This window comes from Canis lupus, chromosome 26 (assembly GCF_003254725.2).
Source record: "Canis lupus dingo isolate Sandy chromosome 26, ASM325472v2, whole genome shotgun sequence".
Classification (NCBI taxonomy): Eukaryota; Metazoa; Chordata; class Mammalia; order Carnivora; family Canidae; genus Canis; species Canis lupus.
Genome location: NC_064268.1, coordinates 18,027,215 through 18,050,665, shown reverse-complemented (window position 1 = coordinate 18,050,665; position 23,451 = coordinate 18,027,215). Strand labels below are relative to the sequence as shown.

The 23,451-nt window shown below is 52.1% G+C and overlaps 2 protein-coding genes across 7 annotated transcripts in view; one reads left to right on the top strand and one right to left on the bottom strand.

The window, feature by feature from the left end:
* Positions 1-8,786, top strand: part of ACACB (acetyl-CoA carboxylase beta) — a 131,701-nt gene extending 122,915 nt beyond the window's left edge. For all 5 annotated transcript variants that reach the window (XM_049101704.1, XM_049101706.1, XM_049101707.1 and 2 more), the window contains 7 exons: positions 371-506; positions 1,367-1,544; positions 3,668-3,780; positions 5,335-5,489; positions 6,141-6,311; positions 6,414-6,550; positions 7,169-8,786. In XM_049101704.1, coding sequence (XP_048957661.1) covers positions 371-506; positions 1,367-1,544; positions 3,668-3,780; positions 5,335-5,489; positions 6,141-6,311; positions 6,414-6,550; positions 7,169-7,295 — 1,017 coding nt within the window. In that variant the 3' untranslated portion in view covers positions 7,296-8,786. The remainder of the gene's footprint in view (positions 1-370; positions 507-1,366; positions 1,545-3,667; positions 3,781-5,334; positions 5,490-6,140; positions 6,312-6,413; positions 6,551-7,168) is intronic.
* Positions 8,787-11,374: 2,588 nt separating this feature from the next.
* The window catches only part of FOXN4 (forkhead box N4), a 30,340-nt gene continuing 18,263 nt past the window's right edge, over positions 11,375-23,451 (bottom strand). For both annotated transcript variants that reach the window (XM_025474278.3, XM_025474277.3), the window contains 5 exons: positions 23,004-23,131; positions 22,320-22,416; positions 20,698-20,905; positions 17,995-18,378; positions 11,375-16,966 (listed from right to left, as the gene is read on the bottom strand). In XM_025474278.3, the coding sequence (XP_025330063.1) occupies positions 16,707-16,966; positions 17,995-18,378; positions 20,698-20,905; positions 22,320-22,416; positions 23,004-23,131 (1,077 nt within the window). In that variant the 3' untranslated portion in view covers positions 11,375-16,706. The remainder of the gene's footprint in view (positions 16,967-17,994; positions 18,379-20,697; positions 20,906-22,319; positions 22,417-23,003; positions 23,132-23,451) is intronic.

The window sequence follows — 23,451 nt, the reverse complement described above, 5'->3', positions numbered from 1 at the left end:
CTTCAGAGAGTGACACATCCCTGGGGAATCCTTCCTGACTTCCGCCTCGGTCCCTGTCACTGCTTCTAAGGTGTGCCGTGGCACAGACTGAGAGGAGCTCAGGAGGCGGAGGGTAGGTCATAGGACTCAACATGGCCCGGACTGGCTTGGCATCCTTTTGAGCCTGAAAATGAAGCAAAAGGAAACTCTGAGGGCTGCAGTGTGAGAAACAGGCAGGGCCCCTAGCAAACGAGCTTCGGGCCCTCCCTGTGAGCACTGACTCTGGTGTGGGTACCAACACAGACCAGACTGCCTGCCCTCTAGGGTGTGGCTCAGGCAACTGTCCCCATCTTACCCAGGGGAGTCTGATCCAGGTCGCTCTGTGTTCCAGATAATCCAGCAGGCAGGCCAGGTGTGGCTCCCAGACTCGGCCTATAAGACAGCCCAGGCCATCAAGGATTTCAACCGAGAGAGGTTGCCCCTGATTATCTTTGCCAACTGGAGAGGGTTCTCTGGTGGCATGAAAGGTAAGGCTGCCTCTCCTCTATATATCCCAGAGCAGAGATGGGGTGGGGGGACACGACCAGCACCCAGGATGGGGAAGCCCCCTCCTGGGGGCGCTGCAGTTCTACTCTGTATGGCCCCATCATCCTCTTAGCTGAGACCCCCCCCCCCCTCCACAGTCCTGAGGATGGGAGCAGTTCAGGTAACATCTTCCCATTTTACAGATGAGGAATTGAGTCTGAGTGTGACTGGCCAGAGATTATGCCATGAGGGGCAGGGCAGGGAGGGCAGCCCTGGGAGCTTTTACACCCATGAAAGGACTAAGGTGATGACCAACCCAAGAGGTCTGAGGTCAGGATTTGACGAGCTGATCACTGGTACATGGTGTTAGTTAGCTCTTGGTGTGATGATGGCCAATTTTATCATTGCAATATAACCATGTAAAGGGCCTGGTACTTGGAGGGCCACATCTTGGTAGAAAATAAGGGTCATACTGCGTGTGAGCAGGAGGCAAGGACATGGGTAAGGTGTCTGTGTGCTAGAAATGGCAGGATCAGGAGGGGGTGCTCTCACCGGCCAGGGCATCCCAGAGTCAGAGCTGGAAGGAATCCCCAGGAGGGCACTAAACCTCCTTTTACAGATGGGAACCCTGAGGCCCAGGGAGGGAGAATGATGTGTCTGAGGTCACATGGACAGTCAGGGTGACATCTGAACCTAGGCCCACGCCTGACTCCCAGCCCAGTGCTCTTTCTGTGGTGCCACCAAGCATCCCAGCTGAACACACCTTCTCAGGTTCCCAAGGATGAGGAGGGCTGTGGACTTGGTGTGTGGACAGATGTTAGGGCCTGAAGCCTTCTTGCCAGGTGACTGCTTTGCTTTTCAGACATGTATGACCAGATGCTGAAGTTTGGAGCCTACATTGTAGACAGTCTCAGACAGTACAAACAGCCCGTCCTGATCTACATCCCACCCTATGCAGAGCTCCGGGGGGGCTCCTGGGTGGTCGTGGACTCCTCCATCAACCCCTTGTGCATAGAAACGTATGCAGACAAGGAGAGCAGGTGGGTGCATCACTTCCTCCACCTGGCTGAACCTTTGCTTGTTCTCACCTCCTAGTCCTGAGGCCCCATCACCTTTGAGCCTCTGGCCAGGAATTGCAAGGTCATTCTGAGTTTCTCTTTCCCCTTTTTCTGTTTCTTTAAGATTTTTTGTATTTATTTGAGAGAGAGCAAGAGAGAGAGCAGGAGTAGGGGGAAGGAGTACAGGGAGAGGGAGGAGCAGGCTCCCCACTGAGAGGGAGCCCATCCCATTTGGGACTCAATCCCAGGATCCTGAGATCATGACCTAGGCTGAAGGCAGACGCTTAACTGACTGAGCCACCCAGGCACCTGGTATTCTGAGTTTCTGAAGGATGGAGAGCCTCTAGTTTTACCAATCTGAAACTAGCATCCAGTGCTCAAGTAGATTTTCGCAGAAGAGGGGCACCTGGGTAGCTCATGCAGTTAAGCATCTGCCTTTGGCTCAGGTCCTGAACCCAGAATCCTGGGATTGAGCCCCATATTGGGCTCCCTGCTCAGCACGGAATGTGTTTTTTTTTTCCCTCTTACCCCTCCATCCACTTGTGCGAGCTCTCTCTCTCTCTCTCTCTCTCTCTCAAATAAATAAATAAATCTTAAAAAAAATTGTCTCAGAGTTAGTGGCTGTAGCCAGAGGCAGCAGAACTATTGTTTGTACTTTCATGACTTATACTCACCTGCTTCCCAAGGAAGTTTGCAATAAAAAAATAAAGAAAGACAGAAAGCACCTGAGCTTCCTGACCACCAGGATAAAAAGGGAAATACAACAGTTATCTAATTCTCACTAGACTCTGATTCTCTCCCAGAGCTATGAGTTCCTGTAGGGGCTGTGCTTTATTTGATTTTATAACCCAGGGCCTAGCACCATGCCTACCTGCTAGGGGGTGGTTGGAAAATAGTGGCTGAACCAATGATAGAAATGATACTTGGGTGAGAGGATATCAGTTCTTCAGAAGAGAGAAAACCTTGGTGGTATTTAGGGAGGAATTCATCCCAGGAGCGTTTATAGAAAGAATAATGACAGTAATACTTGCCACACAGTGTTTGAGTGACTTTAAAGTGAAGACTCTGTGCCACATGCTGTCTAGGACGTAAAGACCTCAGGAGTAATTCTGCCCAAGATAGAGGCTTCCTCTTCCTGTGACATTCATGCATTCCTTCATTCAACATTTATTGAGTACAAACTCTATGCCAGGCATTATGGTAGACATTGTGATGTGGTGCAAATGAGCCACGCCTGTCTGCCTTCAGTGCACCTAGACCATCGCTGGGGACTGTTGAGGTCAGGCCTCCAGGAAGACTCAGGACACAGGCAGCTTCCAGTGGGGTCAATCATGAACTTTTCACTCTGGCCACCAGGAAGCTCAAAGCTCCATAGAGTATTCCTCAGGGCTTCCAAGCTATCAAAAGAGGATGGGGATGGGCAGTCTGAGGGGTGAGTGAGAGGGTTGAAATAGGGTGCAAATGAGCCACGCCTGTCTGCCTTCAGTGCACCTAGACCATCGCTGGGGACTGTTGAGGTCAGGCCTCCAGGAAGACTCAGGACACAGGCAGCTTCCAGTGGGGTCAATCATGAACTTTTCACTCTGGCCACCAGGAAGCTCAAAGCTCCATAGAGTATTCCTCAGGGCTTCCAAGCTATCAAAAGAGGATGGGGATGGGCAGTCTGAGGGGTGAGTGAGAGGGTTGAAATAGGAGGCCAGCTCATACTAGATCATGCTGGCCCCTTCATTGTGACTCTGTGAGCTTTAAGGAGATCAGCAACAGTATCGTGGCCTGAGGAGAACAGACATTAGAAAAGTCACAAAGAACTGTGGCTGAAGAGCAGGAAGGCTAGGCTGTTTTGGAGAAGGTCATATGTGCTCAGAGCTGAAGGAGCCTCCCAGGGTTCAGAAAACTTGAATTAAAGAAGTTGGCTCAGCCCCCATTTTATGGCTATAGAAGCAGATGACCAGAGAGTCCCCTCTGACTTGCCTGAGGTCACAAAGTGAGTCCATGAAAGAGCTAAGAACTCATACCCAGATTTCCTGGCTCTTCTGACGGCACCCCCACATCTCCTGGCTATTTATTGGGGAACATCTCATAGACCTTCCCTCTTCTTTTTTCAGGGCAAATATTCTGGAGCCAGAGGGCACAGTGGAGATTAAGTACCGAAAGAAAGATCTGATAAAGACTATGAGAAGGATCGACCCAGTTTGCAAGAAACTCATGGAAGGGCTAGGTAAGAGGGTTAGAATGCATCATCTCTCAGAGGGCAAGAGAGGCCCAGCCTGCTCCACCATTGGAGGTTTCTAGTATGGTGAAAACAGTGAAATGTACCAAAACACAGCTAAAAAAATGGTGAGATATTGTCTTTCTTTTTTTTTTTTATAAAGTTTTTTTTTTTAATTTATTTATTTATGATAGTCACGGGGGGGGGGGGGGTGGCGGCACAGAGACATAGGCAGAGGGAGAAGCAGGCTCCATGCACCGGGAGCCCGACATGGGATTCGATCCCGGGTCTCCAGGATCACGCCCTGGGCCAAAGGCAGGCGCTAAACCGCTGTGCCACCCAGAGATCCCTGGTGAGATATTTTCAAAGTGTTTTCATATAGCAAAGTCAATGCCTTAAAAAAAAAAAACAAAAAAAAAACCTCTTTAATGCCTTAGTGTATTTATTTCTCAACACACACACAATATAAAAATGGAAGTATTTGGGGCTGATGAAGAAGATCAGAATTTTCACGGCAAAACATCCCTTTAGAATTTTCCATCCAGTTAAAATATTTTACCAGTTTTGTTTGAGCTGATAGCTTTGTTTCACTTGCAACCTTAGATATAATTCTCTTAAAAGTCCATATGGGGGGTGCCTGGGTGGCTCGGGCAGTTCAGCGTCTGACTCTTGATTTCAGCTCAAGTCATGATCTCAGGGTCATGAGATCAAGCCCCACATCATGTTCTGCTCTGACCGTGACACCTGCTTGACGTTGTCTCTCTCCTCTCCCTCCCCCCTTACTCCCACTTGTGTGCTCTCTCTCTTAAAAAAAAAAAAAAAAAAAGTCCATACTGGGTGGCAATATCTTTATAACTGTGCTCTTTACAAGAGATGTGTGTGATTTCTTTGGTTTGGTATCAGAGTAATGCTGATGAGTTAGGAAGTGTACTCTCCTGTTTTCTGAGTTTGAATTGGCATTATTTCTTTAAATCTTTGATAGATTTCTCTTTTTTTAAGATTTTATTTATTTATTCATGAGAGACACAGAGAGAGAGGCAGAAACATAGGTAGAGGGAGAAGCAGACTCCCTGTAGGGAGCCTAATGCAGGATTCGATCCCAGGACCCTGGGATCACAAACTGAGCCAAAGGCAGATGCTCAGCCATTGAGCCACCCAGGTATCCCTGATAGGAGGTTTCTGGTTACAAATCCCCCTTTATTATATATAGGACTATTCAGGTTATCTGTTTCCTCTTGGCAGAGCTTCCCTGATTTGTATATTTCAAAGGATTTGTCTATTTCATCTAAGGTGTGAAATTGGCAGAGTTGCTTATAATTTCCCCTCAGTATACTTTGCAACATGTATTAGAAATAGTAACTGATTGTATCCCATAAGGATAGTGGTGCTTTCTGAAAAGGGTGGGGGGTGGCGGTGGACGTTCACGGTTGCATGCTGAGTACTGTCTTACCATCATGAGTGCATTTCTGGGATCGCAGGAGCAGCTTGATTTCGATTTGGGGTATGGTTGGGATTAAAGCACAGGTCTATGCCACCAACCATGGTTTGTGCCCTTGCCCTCAGGAATGTCTGAGCTCTCCGACAAGGATCGCAAGGACCTGGAGGGCCAGCTGAAGGCCAGGGAGGACCTGCTGCTGCCCATCTACCACCAGGTGGCGGTGCAGTTCGCCAGCCTCCATGACAAGCCCATCTGCATGCTGGAGAAGGGTGCCATCTTTGTAAGAGCCTGCCACTGTGGGGCCACATGGTTTCCAAAGGAGGGGATCTGGGTGGGAATGCTACACATTAGAAGCACCTGTGGAGCTATTAAAAAAACAAAAAATCCCAGGGCCCCGGTGGTTCTCCAGACCAATTAAATCAGAGTATCAAAGGATAAGAGCCCGGCACACTATGGTTTCAAAGCCCCAGGAGATTCCAACAGGCAGCCAGGTTTGGGGACCATCAGTCTGACCTCTGACCTCTGTATGTGTCTATAACTGCTGGGCCAGATTTGGGACTGATGGGACCCAGATGAGACCTGTACTCACCCACTACCAACCCTAACAAGCCCCACCCCATTGTCCTGCCCCCATGAGGATGTCCTACAGTCACCTACCACCCTGTGTGTGGTGCTCCCTGTCCCCCCACCCACAGCCAGCCTAAGCCCTCTGTGCCTCTGGTCAGCCAGCATAGCATTCTGGTGGGATCTCGGCTCTGCCCCCTACCCCCGACCCCTGGCAGGTTCCTTCACCTCCTACAAGCCCCAGCTGCCTGGTCTATAAAGTAGGAATGATCACAGAGCCTGTGCCCGGTGCAGGGCCCAGCCCCACATGGGGCCCTGCATCTCCTCCCTCCTTCTCGGAGGGCTCAGGCCTGAGGATTGTCTGCAGGACATCCTGGAGTGGAAGACTGCACGCACCTTCCTGTACTGGCGTCTGCGCCGCCTCCTGCTGGAGGACCAGGTCAAGCAGGAAATCCTGCAGGTCAGCAGTGAGCTGAGCCACGTGCACGTCCAGTCCATGCTGCGCCGGTGGTTTGTGGAGACGGAGGGGGCCGTCAAGGTGAGCCCAGGGTGGAGAGGGGGATGGGGGCGTGAGGGGCCAGAGGCTAGCCTGCTCGGTGGTGGGGTCCCTCTCTGAGGCAGCCTCTCCTCCCTTCCCCAGGCCTACCTGTGGGACAACAACCAGATGGTGGTACAGTGGCTGGAACAACACTGGCAGACGGGGAACAGCCTGCGTTCCACCATCCATGAGAACATCAGGTGCTTGAAGCGAGACTCTGTCCTCAAGGCCATCAGACGGTGAGTGGCCACCCTGCCCACCAGCACATCCCTTGGACTTCTTGGCAAGTGCTGAAGCCAGGATTTACCTCCATCTGCCTGACTCCAGAGTGGCTGCATGGTCTCCGGGCCTTGGGCTGAGGTCCGCAGCTCAGAGCTGTATTCCTGGCTGGAATATGATAGGGAGACCCCCTCCAAGGTCACAGCCAGTGTACATTCATGAGAACCCAAGTTCTCAACTGCTAGGCTGTAGGCTGCTGGCTCCCATTTGGTATTAGCCTTCCCAAAGGATTTGCTCACCCCATTCCAGTGGGCTTCCCTATGAGGTAGGTACTTGATCATGTGGGATCCTATTTGGGGAATGAACCTGAGGTGCAGAGGACATGCTGGCTGTCCAGTCACATGGCTGGAGGCTGATTGAGTCCACTGTCCTTTGAGGCGTTCTCATCCCTGGGTGGTCTTCTCTCCTGCCATGTGGGACCGACTCCCCCATGGTGACCACAGCATGAAGAGGTTTGGAAGCTCTGGATTGTCTGTCACTCACCCAGGAACATGACATGGCCCTGCACAGGAATTATGGGGACTGTCCCGACCTAAGTGGCGGGAATGACCCCAGCCCTTCTCTGCCCTCCCCCGCAGCCTGGTTCAAGACAATCCTGAAGTGGCCGTGGACTGCATAGTGTACATGAGCCAGCACATCAGCCCAGCCGAGCGAGCCCAAGTCATTCACCTCCTGTCTACCATGGACAGTCCCGCCTCCACCTGACCCCTGCCCACCAGGCCCCTTGCAGGACCACAGGCAAGAGAAACCATGTTGACCCGCCTACCGCAAGCCTTGGGGGTTTGCTTTAAAAAAAGAATTCTGGGCATTTCTGCAGGGCTGCTGGCCTCCCACTCACTCTTGTCTCAATAAAAGGCTCAGGAGTGTCCCCTTCCAAACAGAAATAGCTTCCTCTCCATTGCTGGGAAGTTTGTGCTAGTGTCTCTTGAAACAACATGTTTTGCTGCGTCACTGAATCAAAGTGAACCCAAAGACTCCAGTTTCCTTTTGCTTTCTGGTGCCTGGTGTGCGGGATACAGGTGTTCTTTTAGGCTTGTTTTGTATCAGATCATGGAATCTGTTTTTTTTTTTTTTTTACTCTGAGACCAACTCTTGATGGAAGCATCTTCTCTATTTCAGCAGAATAAATGGGCTGAGGAAAGAAGGACAGAGACAAGAAAAAAAAAAAAAAAACCAAACCCTATTTTTGTAACGATACTTACTTGGATACCATCAAGTCACCCAGGAAAGGGTATGAATGATTTTTTAAGAGAAGAAAATGATATATTGCTCCCTAGATGGCCAGGAATGTCTCATTGGTAGGCCATGCTTTGAGATTCTGTTTTTTGAGAGAGGGAAGGTAAATGAGCAGAATGGTCTGACCATAAATTTCAGGACCTTGGAAAACAGCTTCCATGTGGCTCCTCGCCCTCCGCCTACCCCTTCCCTCCCCCTGCATGCACCCTGTGGCCAGGTTGGGAGTATAGAGGCAGCAGGGACACCATCACCAGGCTCACAGCCTAGCTGTCTGGTGAGGGTCACTGCTATGATTACCACTACGCTCCTTGGGGAGGCTTGTCTGCTGTCACTTCCTCACCTGGTGCCCTGATGTCTATGGGGGGGATCCTGCCCAAAGGGGCAGAGCTGTTGGGGACTTAGCCACAAGGGCCCCACTGATTTGCTCAGGGAGACCTCTGTAACATGCTCACCAGCACTGGGCTCTGAAGGCTTCCCAGTGTCAGGGTCTGCTCTCCTTCTGGCCCCATCCCTCGGTCCTCGGGTGCCAGTAATGGGGCCAATTAGCCACCTCCTACTACTGGGATGGGCAGTTTGTCTGAGGACACCAAATGTCATGCCTGGCCAGTTCAGAGGCTGGCGAGGATGCCCAGGGAAGCCCCCACAAGCCAGGACACTTGGGGATGCCTGAGTTGAAAAAAAAAAATAGTTTGGCTGTCAGCCAGTGACAGTCCTGGCAGAGGACGGTGTCACAGGGGCAGTGAGGGGTGGGAGGAAGATGAATGGTTGATTGTCCCATCCTGAGACCAGTTGGTGGGAGCAGAAATCTATGCTGCCTGGGGACCTGAATGTTGCCCTGTGCAAGAGGTGCCCTTGGCTTTGGAGGGAAAGATAAGTCGATAACTAGCTGCTACCCAGAAATGGTGGGGGTGGGAGCGAGCCTACCAGGAGATGTGTGGAATAAAGTATTTTTTAAAGGAAGCACTTTGGCCTTGACTTATTATCTGGACCAGAAAATGAAGGCCACCTCACTGGGTGATTTCCCCGGAGCCCACTAGCCTCCTCCGTCGGCTGAGATCTTGAACAAGCCCCTATCTGAGGAACACAGAGCTCTGAGAGGAGTTTCTTTCCCAGAGGGCCACAGGTGGACTTAGTCATTTCGGCTTGATTTCACAAATGGGTACATGATACTGTCAGCCGGCGGATGATACTGAGGTCCGCAGAGTGGCAATCAGCTGAAAGTCCTTTCCCTGACGAGCCTGGACAGAGGCCTCTGTGGGCAGCCTGGCTCCAACCCGGATGCTCAGAGTGATGGCGCCTGGCTACGTGTGGTGCCCTGACTTCATCCCATAGGATCCTCAGAACCCCTGAAGTGCAAGCTACACTCTATCCTCACTTTGATAGCCAAGAAAACTCTAGCTCCAAGATGAACAGACTTGCCCAAGACCACATAGCTGGTAAGAGTTGGGGCCAGGCACTTGGGCTGAGTCAGACCCAACCTTGCTGGGCTTTTTGCTTGCCCAGAAATCCTGAACCTTTGCAAAGGTTAAATATCCTGAAACAGGAGGACACCATCTAGATGTGTCTGCACTCTTCTCCAACCAACATCTTTATTCAGATCCCCATCAAGACCCTGGCACTCCTAGGCCAGGCCTTGGCTGGGGGCCAGCTCCACATTCACTGAAGTCTCTCCCTCCAGATCAGCAGAATCTAGAGCTCCCCTGCCCAAACCACTTGAACAAGACCCCTGTCCTTGCACGTACAGCTTGTCTGCGTCATGAAAGTGGGGTGCTGCCAAACTTGGCATCCCAACTTCTGCCTTGGTTTGCCTTTCCCACTATATTCTCCAGCTCTTTAAAGTCAAGTGGCCTTTTAACCCATTTTCCCCCTGCCACTTTATTATGAAAAACCTCCAAATGCCAAAAAAGTCATTCTCTCCCACAGACCCCCTATCATCCAGTACATGCTGCTACCCTTGACACTTTCTTATGTTTGTCCTTGCTTACCACCTCTTTGTCTGTCCATCCTTCTCTAGATCTATCAGTCCATTTTCTTATTTGGACACATTGCAGAGTAAGTCGCATCTTTAGGATACTTCACTAGGGTTATTTTTGCATTTCAAATGCATTTTTTTTTTTCTCTTTAAACCACGTCCTGAGCAAACCTGCCTGCAAGGGTGCGTTGAGAACAACAGAGGTGTGTTGAGGTGAGGCAGCCAGCCGTGTGGCCAGGGAGGATGTCTCCCGGTACATGGGCCTGTCTGTGCCAATCATTTTCATCAACTATTTATTGAGCATATGCTATGTGCCAAGCACTATGTCAGGGGGGACAGCCATGGGCAAGACAACCCACTCACGGTCACGGGAGCTGATAGCCTGAGTCCCCAAAGGTAGAAATTTCAGATGGGTAACCATAGGGAACCCTCCCATCACAACGAGTCAAGCAGTGTTAAATCCATGAATGCCCAGGGTCTGTTGTATTTTGGTGTCCTATTTCTTTCAGTGCTAGGTGCCCCTTTCAGGGTCACTGTGAGAGGAACTTAACAGAGAAGGGACCACAAGACCACAGCAAGGGTCCCAGATGACCACCAGGCACAGGAAAGGCTCCTGGGTACTCAGCTAGTGTGGGCAAACCTGTTTTCTTGCCCACACAGACGATGCCTGGAGCCACACCAAGACTCTCTGTCAGTAGGTTACCCCCACAATGCCCTGCGGTTCACTTTCAGGTGAGCACAGACTGTTTCTCCTGAGAGAAATGCTCCTTCCCTTTTGGCCTTTGCCCAGCTGACTCTTACTCATCCCTCAAAACCCAATTCAAATGGTACTTCCTACAGACAGTGTTTTCCCTGACCACCATCCTGTAGTTTGGGAGCCCATTCCCTGTTTCCCTGTGATTCCACAGCTTCTGTGCTACTCTTTTTTTTTATTTTATTTTTTATTCATGAGACACACACACACACACAGAAAGGCAGAGACACAGGCAGAGGGAGAAGCAGGCTCCATGCAGGGAGCTCCTGGGTCTCCAGGATCACACCCTGGGCTGAAGGCAGCGCTAAACCGCTGAGCTACCCAGGCTGCCCATTCTGTGCTACTCCTTTTGCATGATATATGAAATGTGGGTTTGAAAATGAAATATAGGGGTGCCTGGGTAGCTCAGTAGTTGAACATCTGCCTTTGGCTCAGGTCATGATCCTGGGGTCCTGGGATCCAGTCCTGCATCAGGCTCCCTGTGGGGAGCCTGCTTCTCCCTCTGCCTATGTCTCTGCCTCTCTCTCTCTCTCTCTCTGTGTCTTTCATGAATAAATAAAATATTTTAAAAAATGAAATATATACCTAGGGATCCCTAAATCCCTCTGGCTACAGAGCAGAAGAGGGATTTTGGAGAGCAGTCTTATCGGCAGAGAGGTGGTCTCCTTCTGGAAGGTGAGGGGAAAGGCCACTTTCAATGGTGAGCTGTATCTTATGATATTCTGACCCATGTGTATCACTGAGCAGCTTCGGGCACAGGAAACACAGGCCAAGAGTCTAGGATTTTTCTTTTCTTCTTTTTTTTTTTTTATTGTGGTAAGATATACAGAACATAAAATTTACCTTTTTAGCCATTTTGAAGTGTACAGTTCAGTGACATTACGTGTATGTTCACCATCCGTCTCCACACTGTCACCTCAAGCTGGAACTCCTTACCCCTTAAACACTCCCATGCCCCCTGCCCCCAGCCCCGGCAATCTGCAGCCACTTCTTGAATCTGAATTCGCCTACTCTAGGTACCTCCTCCAAGTGGAATCATGCAGTATTTGTCTTTTTGTGACTGGCTTGTTTCACTTAGGGGAATGCCCACGAGCTTCATCCACGTTATAGCAGAGTTCAGAATGTCCTTTATAAGGCTTGATAACATTCCATTGAACATACAGACCCGTGTCTTAGTCCCTTCAAGCTGCTATAACAAAATACCACAGGCTTAGGGGCTTATAAACAACAGAATTTCATTGCTTACAGTTCTAGAAGCTGAAAGTTCAAGATCAGGGTTGACACCATGGCCAGGTGAGGGGCCTCTTCTGGGTTGCCAACTTCTCACAGAAGGGGCAGGAAGCTCTTTGGGGCCTCTTAGAAGAGCATTAATCACATTCGTGAAGGTTCCACCGTCTTGACCTAAGTACATCCCAGAGGCCCCACCTCCTAATGCCATCACAGCAGTATTAGGATTTCAACATATGAATAGGGGGAGGGTGGCTGAACACAGGTATTCAGACCATAGCACCCACATTCCGTTTATCCATTCATCCGTCGATGGCCACATGGGTTGCTTCCACCATTTGGCTTTTGGTAATAATGCTGCTATGGCTGTGGGTGTGCACATACCTTCCGAGTCTCCCCTTTTACCTCTTTGCGGGTATGTGCCCAGATGTGGAATTGCTGAACCAAATGGCAATTCTATGCATAACTTTTTGAGAAGAGGTCACTGTTTTCCACAGGGGCTACCCTGTTCAATGTTGCCACCAACAGTGCACGAGGGACCTGGTTTCTCCATATCCCCCCCAACACTTAACGGCTTTTTTGTTTGTTTTTATAATAGCCTTCCTTCTAGGTCAAGCTTGGAAGTAATTTGAACTCAGGAGTCATTGAAACGTTTTGCTTGCTTCCCTTAAACCTGGTGGTGGGGAATGCAGGCTCACCTGTGAGCATGCCTTTAGATTTTCTTTATTTTTTTAAGATTTTATTTATTTATTCATGAAAGACACACACAGAGAGAGAGAAGCAAAGACATAGGCAGAGGGGGAAGCAGGCTCCTTGCAGGGAGCCTCATGTGGGACTGGATCCCGGGACCCCAGGATTACAACCGGGGCCGAAGGCAGACGCTCAACCCCTGAGCCACCAGGCGTCCCTAGATTTTCAATTCCTATGCATTCTGCTTCCCCGGCCTGCCCAGCGGCTCCTGCCCTGGCCTCCCTTCCTTCTGCCGGTTTGGTCTTTGTCCGGCTACCCCTAGACTGGAGATAGGGGTGCTGTGACCCTCGGGCTGGGAGGTTCTGCATTCACACTCAGAGACGGCCCAGTGTCACAACCAACATCGTCCAGAGGCAACACCTACTTCATCGTCTCTTCGCCTACTTCGGTCCGTTCCTTCTATCTCTTTCCCTAACCCTCCACCAGCCGCCCCTTCTGGAGCAAACACCCCGAAAGGCAGGGCGATGTGGTGTTAAGAGCCGGGAGATCTGCAGAGCTGGGGTCAAGCCAGTTTCAGCTCCACTTCCAACCAGCAAGCAGAGGGACCAGCTGAGCCCTGGGAGATGGCTAAGGGGCCGTGGGAAAGCAGAGCGCCGTTGGAGTCCCATCTCCAGCCCTGGCTAATCACAGTTAAGCGAGCTGAGCCTCAGTTTCCACTTCTGTAAAATGGGATGTTTGTTTCCTGTGGCGGCTGTCACAATTATCGCAAGCTTGGGGGGTATACAAACAACGCAAACTTACTCTCTTACAGTTCTGGAGATCAGAAGTCTGACATGGGTTCTCGCGGGCTAGAATCAGGGTGTTGCGAAGCCTCGGGTCCTTTTGGAGGCTCTCAGGGAGTCTTGGGTTTCCCAATGTCTAGAGGCCGCATTGCATTGTCAGAGGCAGCGAGGTAGCCTCTTCGGCGCTGACACCGAGCCTCCTGCCCCCCTCTTGTACTGAGAAGGACCCTGCGATTACAACGGGGCTTACCTAGATAGTCCAGGAGACTCTCCTTAGTTTAAGGGCAGCTGATACACAACCTTAATTCCACCTGCTGCCTGCATCTCCCTTGCTGTAACATAACAAAGTCACAGGATTAGGACGTGGCCACCATCGGGGAGCCGCTATTCCGCTTCCCATGAGGGATGGCAGCTGTTCCCCCTGGAGAACAGGGTAAATGAAATAAGCCATGTCGCAGGGCGCTTAGGGAGTAAGCTCCCGTACACATTGGCCGGTGGTGTTACTCTTTCTGTTGTTAGAACGTGGATGATTTCTCCCAGAGGGAGAAGAAAGGCCGCACGATCACGAGCTGAGTCTCAGTTTTCTCATCTGGGAAATGGGACCATCTCCTGCCTCTGTGGGTGACTGAGCTGTACTGGTCAGGAGATGCTTCCTGGTATTTAGTTTGGCACAGCACACAGCTGGTGTTCAAATGGTGGCCGCGAGTATTTTCCACGGAGAGCCTCCGTGAAGCCTCATTCCACTGGTCTCTCCGTGCTTTCTCCCGGGGTCAGCACAGCCCCGCACAGGTGGGGCTCAGGTTGTGACTGGGGCTCTGGCCTCGAGCTTGTGACCTTATGACCTTGGAATTTTTGCCTGGATTCTGTGCCTACATGGCCCCACTTGCCCATAGTAAGGAGTAGGTGGTGACCTGGCTGCTGAGGCTTCACCCTCCAGCGTACGGCGCCATCCTGCAGCTTCTACAGGTGATGCCCATTGGCTGTGACCAACATGCCCGGGTCATTCCAACCCCAACGAATCGCCAAGGATGGTGGGAGCAGCGATGCACTGTCATGGGGACACCCTAGAGCCAAGCCATGGACAGAGTATTACGGGCACCCTGTCCCTGTCCCATGCCTGGTTCCCACCAAGGTGGGCCCAGTCTGCACTTCCCCATCATCCTTCTGCCTTTCCCTTCCTGCTAATTGTTACACGTGGGTGGACCGGTCTCCCCTATGAGGATGCAAGCCACTCCCCAGGAAGGCTTAAGAATTAGGCAGCCTCCTAATTAATAGACCCTTTTGCTGCTATCTTGGGTGGCAAGACATTCCTTTATTCCCTTGAGCCTCAGTTTCTTCATCTACAAAATGGGTGCAGTAACGAAGCCATGCCTGGTAGGGTTGTAATGAGAGTTGAGTGAGCTAATTGCAGGAGGGCCTGATGCTGAAAGAGTACATCTGCCCCCACCTTGTTCCCTTCTCTGACCCCAGGGATATACCAGAGGCATTGCCACTGAGCTCTAGCTCTGGAGTCTGGCACACATGGCCTCCCTCCCACCTCTTCGGATGATCTGAGCCTCTGCTTCCTGAGCAGTAAATGGGGTTCACATCCCTGCCTGAGGCGATACCTGTCAAGAGCAATGAAATCTGGGAAATGATGGCTATACTAATTCTCCCAATAAGGACAGACTCCTCCCAGTTTCTTTTTCTTTTTTTTTTTTTTTCCTCCCAGTTTCTGGTGCGATGAGAACCTGGCATCAGACACCTGGATTCAGTGTTGCTGTGCTGTTGCCTGCCTGGGCCTCAGTTTCCCCATTTGTAAATGGGACCTCACCTGTGAGGAGTGAGTGACAGATGGCATTTTGTCCTTCACCCCCATCACATCTCCCTCTGAGCCACAGAGCTGCCGTCCAGCTTTTATTGACAAAAGACAGTTATTCAACACTACTCTCATGGATCTTGGCATCGTCCACACACGAGGTCTTCATTAACAAATATCTTAACTTGTCGGGGGTCTCGTCACACAAAGCAGCTGGGCGGTACTGCTCAGATGGGCAGCACCACGCCGTGTCTAAAGATGATGGATACTAGGCAGAAAGTTCCAGAACCAGGTAGGAAGTCCTTAAAGATGGTCCTCTGAGACCAGCCTCAACCTTGAACCCTCCAGCTTGGCTGGCTGATGAAAATTCTGGCTCTTGGGTTTGGGAACTCCCAGACACAGGAGCCAAACATCCAGCTGGGCAAGAGAGGACAGTGGTACGAGCCACTACTGCAGTTTCTCGGCATCCACTTGGCTGGAAGATCCCGAGTTACCTTCTCTTTTTCCCAACTCACACTCTGTCCCTCCTCCAACCCACTGTCTGCAGAATCTGCCACTTGCAAAATCAGTAATTGGTAACAAGAGAAAAAAAAGGAACACATAAAAAATGGTCATAGGGCAATGAATAGGCAAACAAGTGCCAATAAATACTCTGCATTGCAGCTTTGTCAGCCCCCACCCGCCTTGTTGGTCAAGCTTTACATGGTTCAGTTTGCTTTTTTCCATCAGGAGTGTCTTAAATGCCAGCACAGATGCCCCCTGTCATTCTTCCCATCCCCCTCCCGATCTGCCCTTAGAAAGCCCCGTAGCCCCAAACTGTGGATGGCACCTCTCCGCTCAGGTGCATATGGGAAGAAGTCTGAATCACGACTGAGCAGTCAGAGAAATATCTGTCTCTGATTTGGAAAAAGAGGATGTTCCGTAGTATCAAAAGTGCTTTATCTTCTAAAAAGCGGTCCCAGGCTGCCAAGGGATTAAGGGCCAGTTGGAGTCATGATTCCCCAGAGTAATTCAGGAGCTACGGTAGCCAGGATGCAGGGAGGGACCAGGGACTCTGATTCCAGAGGCCGTGGGCTGGGCTCGAAAAGATGGTGTGGACAGGCTCCAATAAATATAAATAAATGTACACGGGGGCACAGTGCCCAGCATGGCCCAGGGCTCTGTTATGTGAAACAGATTATGGGAGGAGCAGGCCTGGAGCTTGGGGTTCAGAGTTCAGCCCATGCCAGTCCAAGGGAAGGGCTCTGGTTGACCAGTTCTGCTCCCAGCCTCAGGGCCTGTCCTCTGGAGGCTGAAGTGGATGCTCAGTCCCAGAGGAATAAATTCAAGGGCCTCCCCGCTGGAGGGTTTCCATGGCGCACCAGTGCGTCCCATCTCAAAGGGGGCTGTGGGTCCTTTCAGGAGCCCAGCGGGGCTGCAGGCCGGAGAAATCTCGTTTTCAGGTGTCACTCTCTGGGAGGAGCATTGGGGTCAGGGAAGCTGGAATGTCTGTCCACTCTTCTCTGTCCTTCTGACTGGGGGAGGCCCCAGAGGCCTCCCGTGGAGGTGTGAGAGGCCCAGGGGTGCCAACAGGATGTAAGGGGCCTTGCTTCCAGGAACACAGGCTCCATGAGCTCCTGCCCAGGCCCCAGTGCTGGGGGCAGGTGAAGCCGTCACCTCAGAGCAGGGCGATGGGCTTGTTCCCTGGGGCGCCCAGGTACTGGGAGGAGGAGGAGGTGGCTGATGCGGCCACGCCGTCTGGGGTTGAGTACGTGGCATAGAGACCCGTCACCTGCAAGTCTGGGAAGGACTGGTCGCTGCCACCAGAGGCGGGGGTCAGGCCTGCTGCCCCCAGCTCACAGCCCAGGGGCGAGTCTCCGAAGGCGCCAAGCGTGTCCAGGCTGAAGGCCCCGTCCTTCATCTCCTCCCAGAGGTTCCCTTTCAAAGACAAAGGCATTTGAGTGAGCTGGCTTTGTGTCAAACAGACCTGAGTTCGAATCCGATCTTAAGGACGAGGCAAAGACCATGTGTGGGGTTCAAAGTCGGGTCTTGCAGGGGGGTGTGGAGAAGCCAAGTTCCATCCCTGGGAATGTCGCTTCTGTCACAGAGCCTCAGGCTCCTCGGGATGAAATGGAGCCAATCAGAGACCCCCCTTCTCCTGAGGCTTCCTCAGGGGCATGTGTGGCAAGCACTGACTCGCTCTTTCAGGTGTCCCATCATGGCACAGCCAGGGGACAACACAACGCTTTCCTCAAACAATAATCAGGGGGACAGGCAGGGAGGGCCAGATAGATATATCCATTTAAAGGCCTTAAGTAACTCGCTCCCTAGCTAGCTAACCAACCTGCTAACCAGTCCATTCCCTCTCTAGACACGGAACTCCTGGAGGGCAGAGAGTTCTTGGCCATGGGCTGGCACACAGTAGGGCATGGCATGAATGGATGAAACACGAGGCACCTCCCTCAGCTGTCCATTCATTTGCTCGGCTCCTGTGTGTCAAGCAGGAGTGTGTGGCAGGCGGGGGTCAGACTGTGACCTGGGCTGAGGTTGGCACATGCAAGTTAGAGTAGTTATTGAGTAAACATTGGGGGTCAAAGAGATCTGGGTTGTGATCCCGGCTTTGCCACTTACTAGCTGGTGATCATGGGCCAGTGGCCTCACTTCTCTGTGTCGGTATCCTCAGCAGCAGAATGGGGACATGAAATGGCAGTGGCCTCCCAGGGTTGTGGCAGGGTGGGTTGGGGGGTGATGGCTAGGGAGTGCTGGGCACGAGGCCTGGTATACAGTAAGCACTCATGAAATGCTTGCTGTAATTCGCCGTCATGAGGAGGTTGGGAAGCACTTGCCCATGGATGGAGTGGAGGGGTAAAGGCTGGCTGACCTCCTCTCCCTGGCCCTCCCCCATCTTTCTGGCTGTCCAGGTTCCCTCCCCTCCTCTCCCCCCATCCCCATTCCTCCAGCCTCACCCTGCAGAGCGAAATCCATGATGCTGGGGTCCAGGGAATCCACCTCAGTGCTCATGTCGCTGCCGATGTTGCTGAAGTCCACAGGGGCCCTTCCCATGGCAGGGTGGGGCAGGGGGCTGGGGCTCAGTTCCGGCAGGGCATGCAGGGGTGGGGTCTGGGCCGGGGCGGGAGAGTCTGGGGCCAGATGCGCCTGGGCCTGGACCTGGTGGTGCAGGGGGACCGACTGCAGGGACAGAGTCATCAGTGGCTGGGGTGGAAGTTGGGAGACAGCCAGGCAGCCATGGGCCATGGCTACTGTGGTGGCATGAGTCAGCACAGGGGTCTCGGGGTTGCCAGGCCGCCTGCAGCTCTCTGGCCGGTCCGAGATCAGCTTGTCCAGCTCCTCTGCAGGCAAGGGAAAGGTCCCTCAGAAGCCACCCTGAAGTTCCCAGGCCCCAGTGGTACCATGCATGTAACCTAGCAATCCCCTTGGACGCTCTGAACCTCAGTCTCTTCATCTATGAGAGGGCACTGTACACTTGACACAGTGTCATTGCGGACATGTCATGAGATCGCAGATTGCTGTGTAGGGTCTTTAAGGAATGAGGGAGCCTCAGATGATAACACTAGCTCCTCTCACTGGGACAGCGCTTCAGCCCCAGGACTTCACTTGAGGCTGACAGCTCTGCAAGAGGAGGGAAGGCAGAGATGACAAGTCCCACGACACCAGGATAAAATTTATTAACACACAAGGGGTCCTAGCCACTTCTTGCTACTAAAGAGGCATTAAGAAGTATTACTGTGGGTTAAAAGTCAGATTCTCCTTAATGCTATCGGTTATAAACAAGACAGATCATTACTCTGGAATTATTTTTGGTGGTTGGCTTTTGCGTCTCCTTGAAGGTAATACCAATCTGAGCCTGGACCACTAGGGTCCCAGGACCTATTTAGGTTGGTACCTATTCTAGAAAAGAGGACACTTAGGTTAGGGGTGCCTGGGCGGCTCAGTTGGTTAAGCGTCTGCCTCCAGCTCAGGTCGTGAACCCAGGGTCCGGGGATCAAGCCCCACATCAGGAACCCTGCTCAGTGGGGAGTCTGCTTCTCCCTCTCCCTCTGCCCCCCTCCCACTGCTCGTGCTCTCTCTCTCAAATGGATAAACAAAATGTTTTTAAAAATAAATAAAAAAGAAAAGAGGACACTTAGAACCTAGAAGGTGAAATGGCCTGCCCAAGATTTTACATTAAATGTGTAGGACTGTGGGCACCTGGGTGGCTCAGTGGTTGAGCATCTGCCTTTGGCTTAGGTTGTGATCCTGGGGTCCTGGGGTCATGTCCTGCATCGGGCTCCCTACAGGGAGCCTGCTTCTCCCTCTGTCTATGGCTCTGCCTCTCTCTAGGTCTCTCATGAATAAATAGATAAAATCTTGAATGAATGAATGAGGACTAGCACTGGGTCTTAAGCCAGACCCCAGTGCTCTCTGAGGGGCGAGTGTCCCTGGATGCTCCCCCAAGAAGGGCCTATGGGATTGCTCCATGGTCTCCTCTTCCTCACTTTATTGAATTCACCTCTGAGCTATATTCCAATCCTCCTTTATACCCACACCTCAAACATGATGATCCCCACGGAGTCAGGCCAAATGTTCCTGAGGCTGGGTGGATAATTAGCCTTCCACCTGACATTCTCCATGCAGATGTCACCTGTATGTCCCTCCCCTTCACATCTCTTAATTAAAAAAAAAAAAAGCAGATGCAATATTTTTCCTAATATGAAAGTGATTCATGAGCAGGGTTGAAGATTTGGAAAATACAGAAATGTGAGGAATATAAAAATTATCAGTGGTCTCTTCATTCACAGTCAAGAGTTTGGTATATTTCTTCTAGTCTGTGTGTATGTGTGTCGTTCGTGTGTGTGTGTGTGTGTGTGTGTGTACACATAAATCCCTACACATATAAATGAGTGGATACACACACATGTATATAAACATATATGTGCACTTAATATACACAGTTTGAAATATGACTAGGCTGTGATATATGGTCTTTTTCTCTTATTGTATTGGGAATATTTCTTTCTATTCCAAAAATATTTTTGTCTCTAATCAATCCTTGTATGGACATTATATCTATTTAACTAATCCCCTATTGTGGGATGTCTAGATTGCTTTCAACTTTCTTACTATTAGAAATAATTCTGTGACGAATGACTTTGTAAACCTTCTGTTGAAATTCTTTTTCATCCTCCACATACGTTGCCAGAAGTAAAATAACTGGACCGAAAAAAATGGGTCAAGGTTTGCAGGGCCCTGTTATATGACTTTGCCCTGGAAAAGCTTAACCTCAGATTCCCACTCATTATATATGACGGTGCCTGTTTCTCCACATCCTAGCCCGCACTGGGTGTTACTATTTTATTACTGTATTGTTTTGAAACTTGATGCCAGTGTGATAAGAAAGGTAAGGAGGCGATGTCATCCCGTGGGTGCTCAGTTGGGCATTTCTCTGTGAGAAACTCGGGGTTGCTTAGGGAGATTGAACAGTGTTTCACAGGCCTCTGACCAGCCCCAGGGAGGGCCCAGGAGGAAGGGAGGGAAGTTCACCGGGCGCCCATGTCCCCACCATCGAGGCCAGGACTCGTGGCGGGCTGGGCAGGTCCAGGCAGAGCCGGGCTGGCTGCGTGATGGGTGGCGTGGGTGTGTAGGGGGTGGCGGGGATGTCTAGGCCTCACCGGGGTTGGCCATGCTCCGGTGGATGGCGGCAAGATCCTTTCTCTTCCACTTGTGCATCTCCTCCTCCATCTTGTCGATGCGGGCCACGTTCAGGGCCCAGAGGCAGCCCTTGCGCGAGGAGCCACTCATCTTATTCTCCACCTTCTCGAAGCACTTGTTCAGCGACAGGTTGTGCCGCACGGAGTTCTTCCAGCCGTCGGGAGCCGTCTGTGGGGACAGATGGGACACTCAGGAGATCCCCCTCAGAGACTGCCCTATGAGCCCCTCCTCTTCGGGGGGATCTCAATGACCCAGGCCTCGAGGGGCAGGGCAGGGCAGTCCACCACCCAGCCTTGAGTTGGGAAGACAAGAGAGACTGGTGGGGACTGTGGCAAACAGAGGGCCCGGCCCCCTGGGCCCCATTAAAGGGGCGGCTGCACGTCAGCTCCAGGCGACAGTTAGTCACTACTTGGGAACAGGCTCAAGGATGCCGAACTCCCCTTTCTTTCCTACTCACGAAGCAAGAAACAGACAGGATGCTACCATGCAGATAGCTGGCCCAGCGTATTGGAAGCCAATCATTTTTACTTTTATTTTTATTTTTTTTTAAAGATTTTATGTATTTATTCCTTCACGAGAGACAGAGAAAGAGAGAGAAGCAGAGACACAGGCAGAGGGAGAAGCAGGCTCCATGCAGGGAGCCTGACGTGGGACTCGATCCCGGGTCCCCAGGATCACGCCCTGGGCCAAAGGCAGGCGCTAAACCACTGAGCCACCCAGGGATCCCCGAAGCCAATCATTTTTAAAGGCTCCCACTTTATTCTCAGGTAACCAGATCCTATGGGCACCTCACGTTCTATCCCTCCCCCTCCACGCACACTCCCCGGTCTGCAATATTTCTGCTAAAGGGCACTAAGCCGGGATCCCTGGGTGGCGCAGCGGTTTGGTGCCTGCCTTTGGCCCAGGGCGCGATCCTGGAGACCCAGGATCGAGCCCCACGTCGGGCTCCCGGTGCATGGAGCCTGCTTCTCCCTCTGCCTGTGTCTCTGCCTCTCTCTCTCTCTCTCTGTGACTATCATGAATAAATAAATTTTTAAAAAAAAGGCACTAAGCCAGGGACCCTGCAGCTCGGTCCCCTCTGCCCGCCTGCTCCTTGTTTGGGATTGATGCCAACAAAAATAACGATACCGATGGCCTGCCATGCGCCCGGAGCGGCCAGGGCCCTTGACCCCCAGAGCCCTCATGGGCCTGGCCAGCGGGGGTTATCGTCCCCACCTTACAGAGGAGCAAAGCGAGGCTCAGAGAGGCAGCAGCTCTGGCCAAGTCTGGGTTCTGCATCTGCGTGTCTTACCGATCCATGCTGAGTAAGCAGGTTGGCCCCTCTACCCTCTGCCTCCCCTCCACCCCCCAGGATGCCTGGTGAACTCCTTCCCTGGTCAGGGCCCAGCTCAAATGCCCTCTTCTCCTTCTGGATTTCTTTGCCCTCGTCCATGTGAATGCCCAGGGCCAGGCGCCTGTGGACGTAACTGGGGACCTAACATGGTGGCCCAGTTTGGCCTGGGGCCAGTCCTGGGTCCTGGCAGTTTGAGGGAGAGGCCAGAGCAGCTTGGGCACCCCCCTACCCCAGGCTGGGGCTGCTCACCTTGAAATAGGGGAAGTGCTCCTTCATGAAGCTGTAGATCTCACTCACAGGCAGGCTGCCTGTCTTGCTGTTCTTCAGGGCCATGGCGATCAGACAGCTGGAGGCAAAGGGTGGGGCAGGCCGGTGTGAAGGTGTCTGGGGCCCAAGGCCCCCCCTGCCAGGAAGTCTGCCCTGCTTGACCCCACCAGCCCTTCCATACCCAAATGGTGTCAGCTCTGGTATCTTTCTCTGGCCCAACATCTTTCCCACTCCCTGACCTTGGCCTTGACCCCGAGCTCGGACAGCAGGACCAATTTGAGAAAACTCTTCTCCTCTCTTTGACCCTTCCCCATAATTAATGTCTACAGGGCTTTAGACTTTAACTAGGCTGCTTACTGCCTGCCACCCACTCAAATCTTGGGAGGGACACAATGTTATTATGTTGATGGCTTTTTACATTAGAGGGAACTGAGGCTCAGAGAGGCCAGGCCACTTCCCCAAGGCCACACAGTTTGTGAGTGACAGCATGGAGCATCGGGCTCATTCTCGACCCTGGGGGCTGATGGAGCCCATGATGGTCCTTCCCAGAGCAGGTCACACCTGGGGGGATGAAAAGCACCCCCTTACAAGTCTGAGCTGTCCTAAGGGCAGTCCCTACCCCTCCTCCCCGAGCCCCCCATGGCCCCGGCCCACCCTGGACCTCACCTGTATGAGTAGATGGGCTTGGGGTAGTGTTTGGGGTGCAGTTCCTGAGATGAGTGCACAGCCATGCGGGGCTGGGGGTAGGGAGGCCGTGCTCCAAACGGGGAGCCATACAGGCCCACAGGCGGGCACTTGCCATGGGCAGGGCGGGCGAGCGAGCGTGGCAGAGAGAGAGGCGAGAGAGAAAGAGAGAGAGAGAGAGAGAGAGAGAATAAGCCACTCACAGGAGGGCCCCCTTCCCCCAGGAGACGCTGTTTAGCAAGATGAGAGGTCAACGGCCCCAAGGGACAATCCTGTCTCTGCTCCCTGCAGGAGTTTTAGGGAACTGAACGCACAGGCACGGGAATGCTAGCCCCAGGTTGCAGTGAAGTAAACTGAGGCTCAGCGAGCGTCCCCCTCCCCCCGCCAGCCCAAGGCAGGGACATATGTCTCCGAGTCCAGGGCTGCCCAC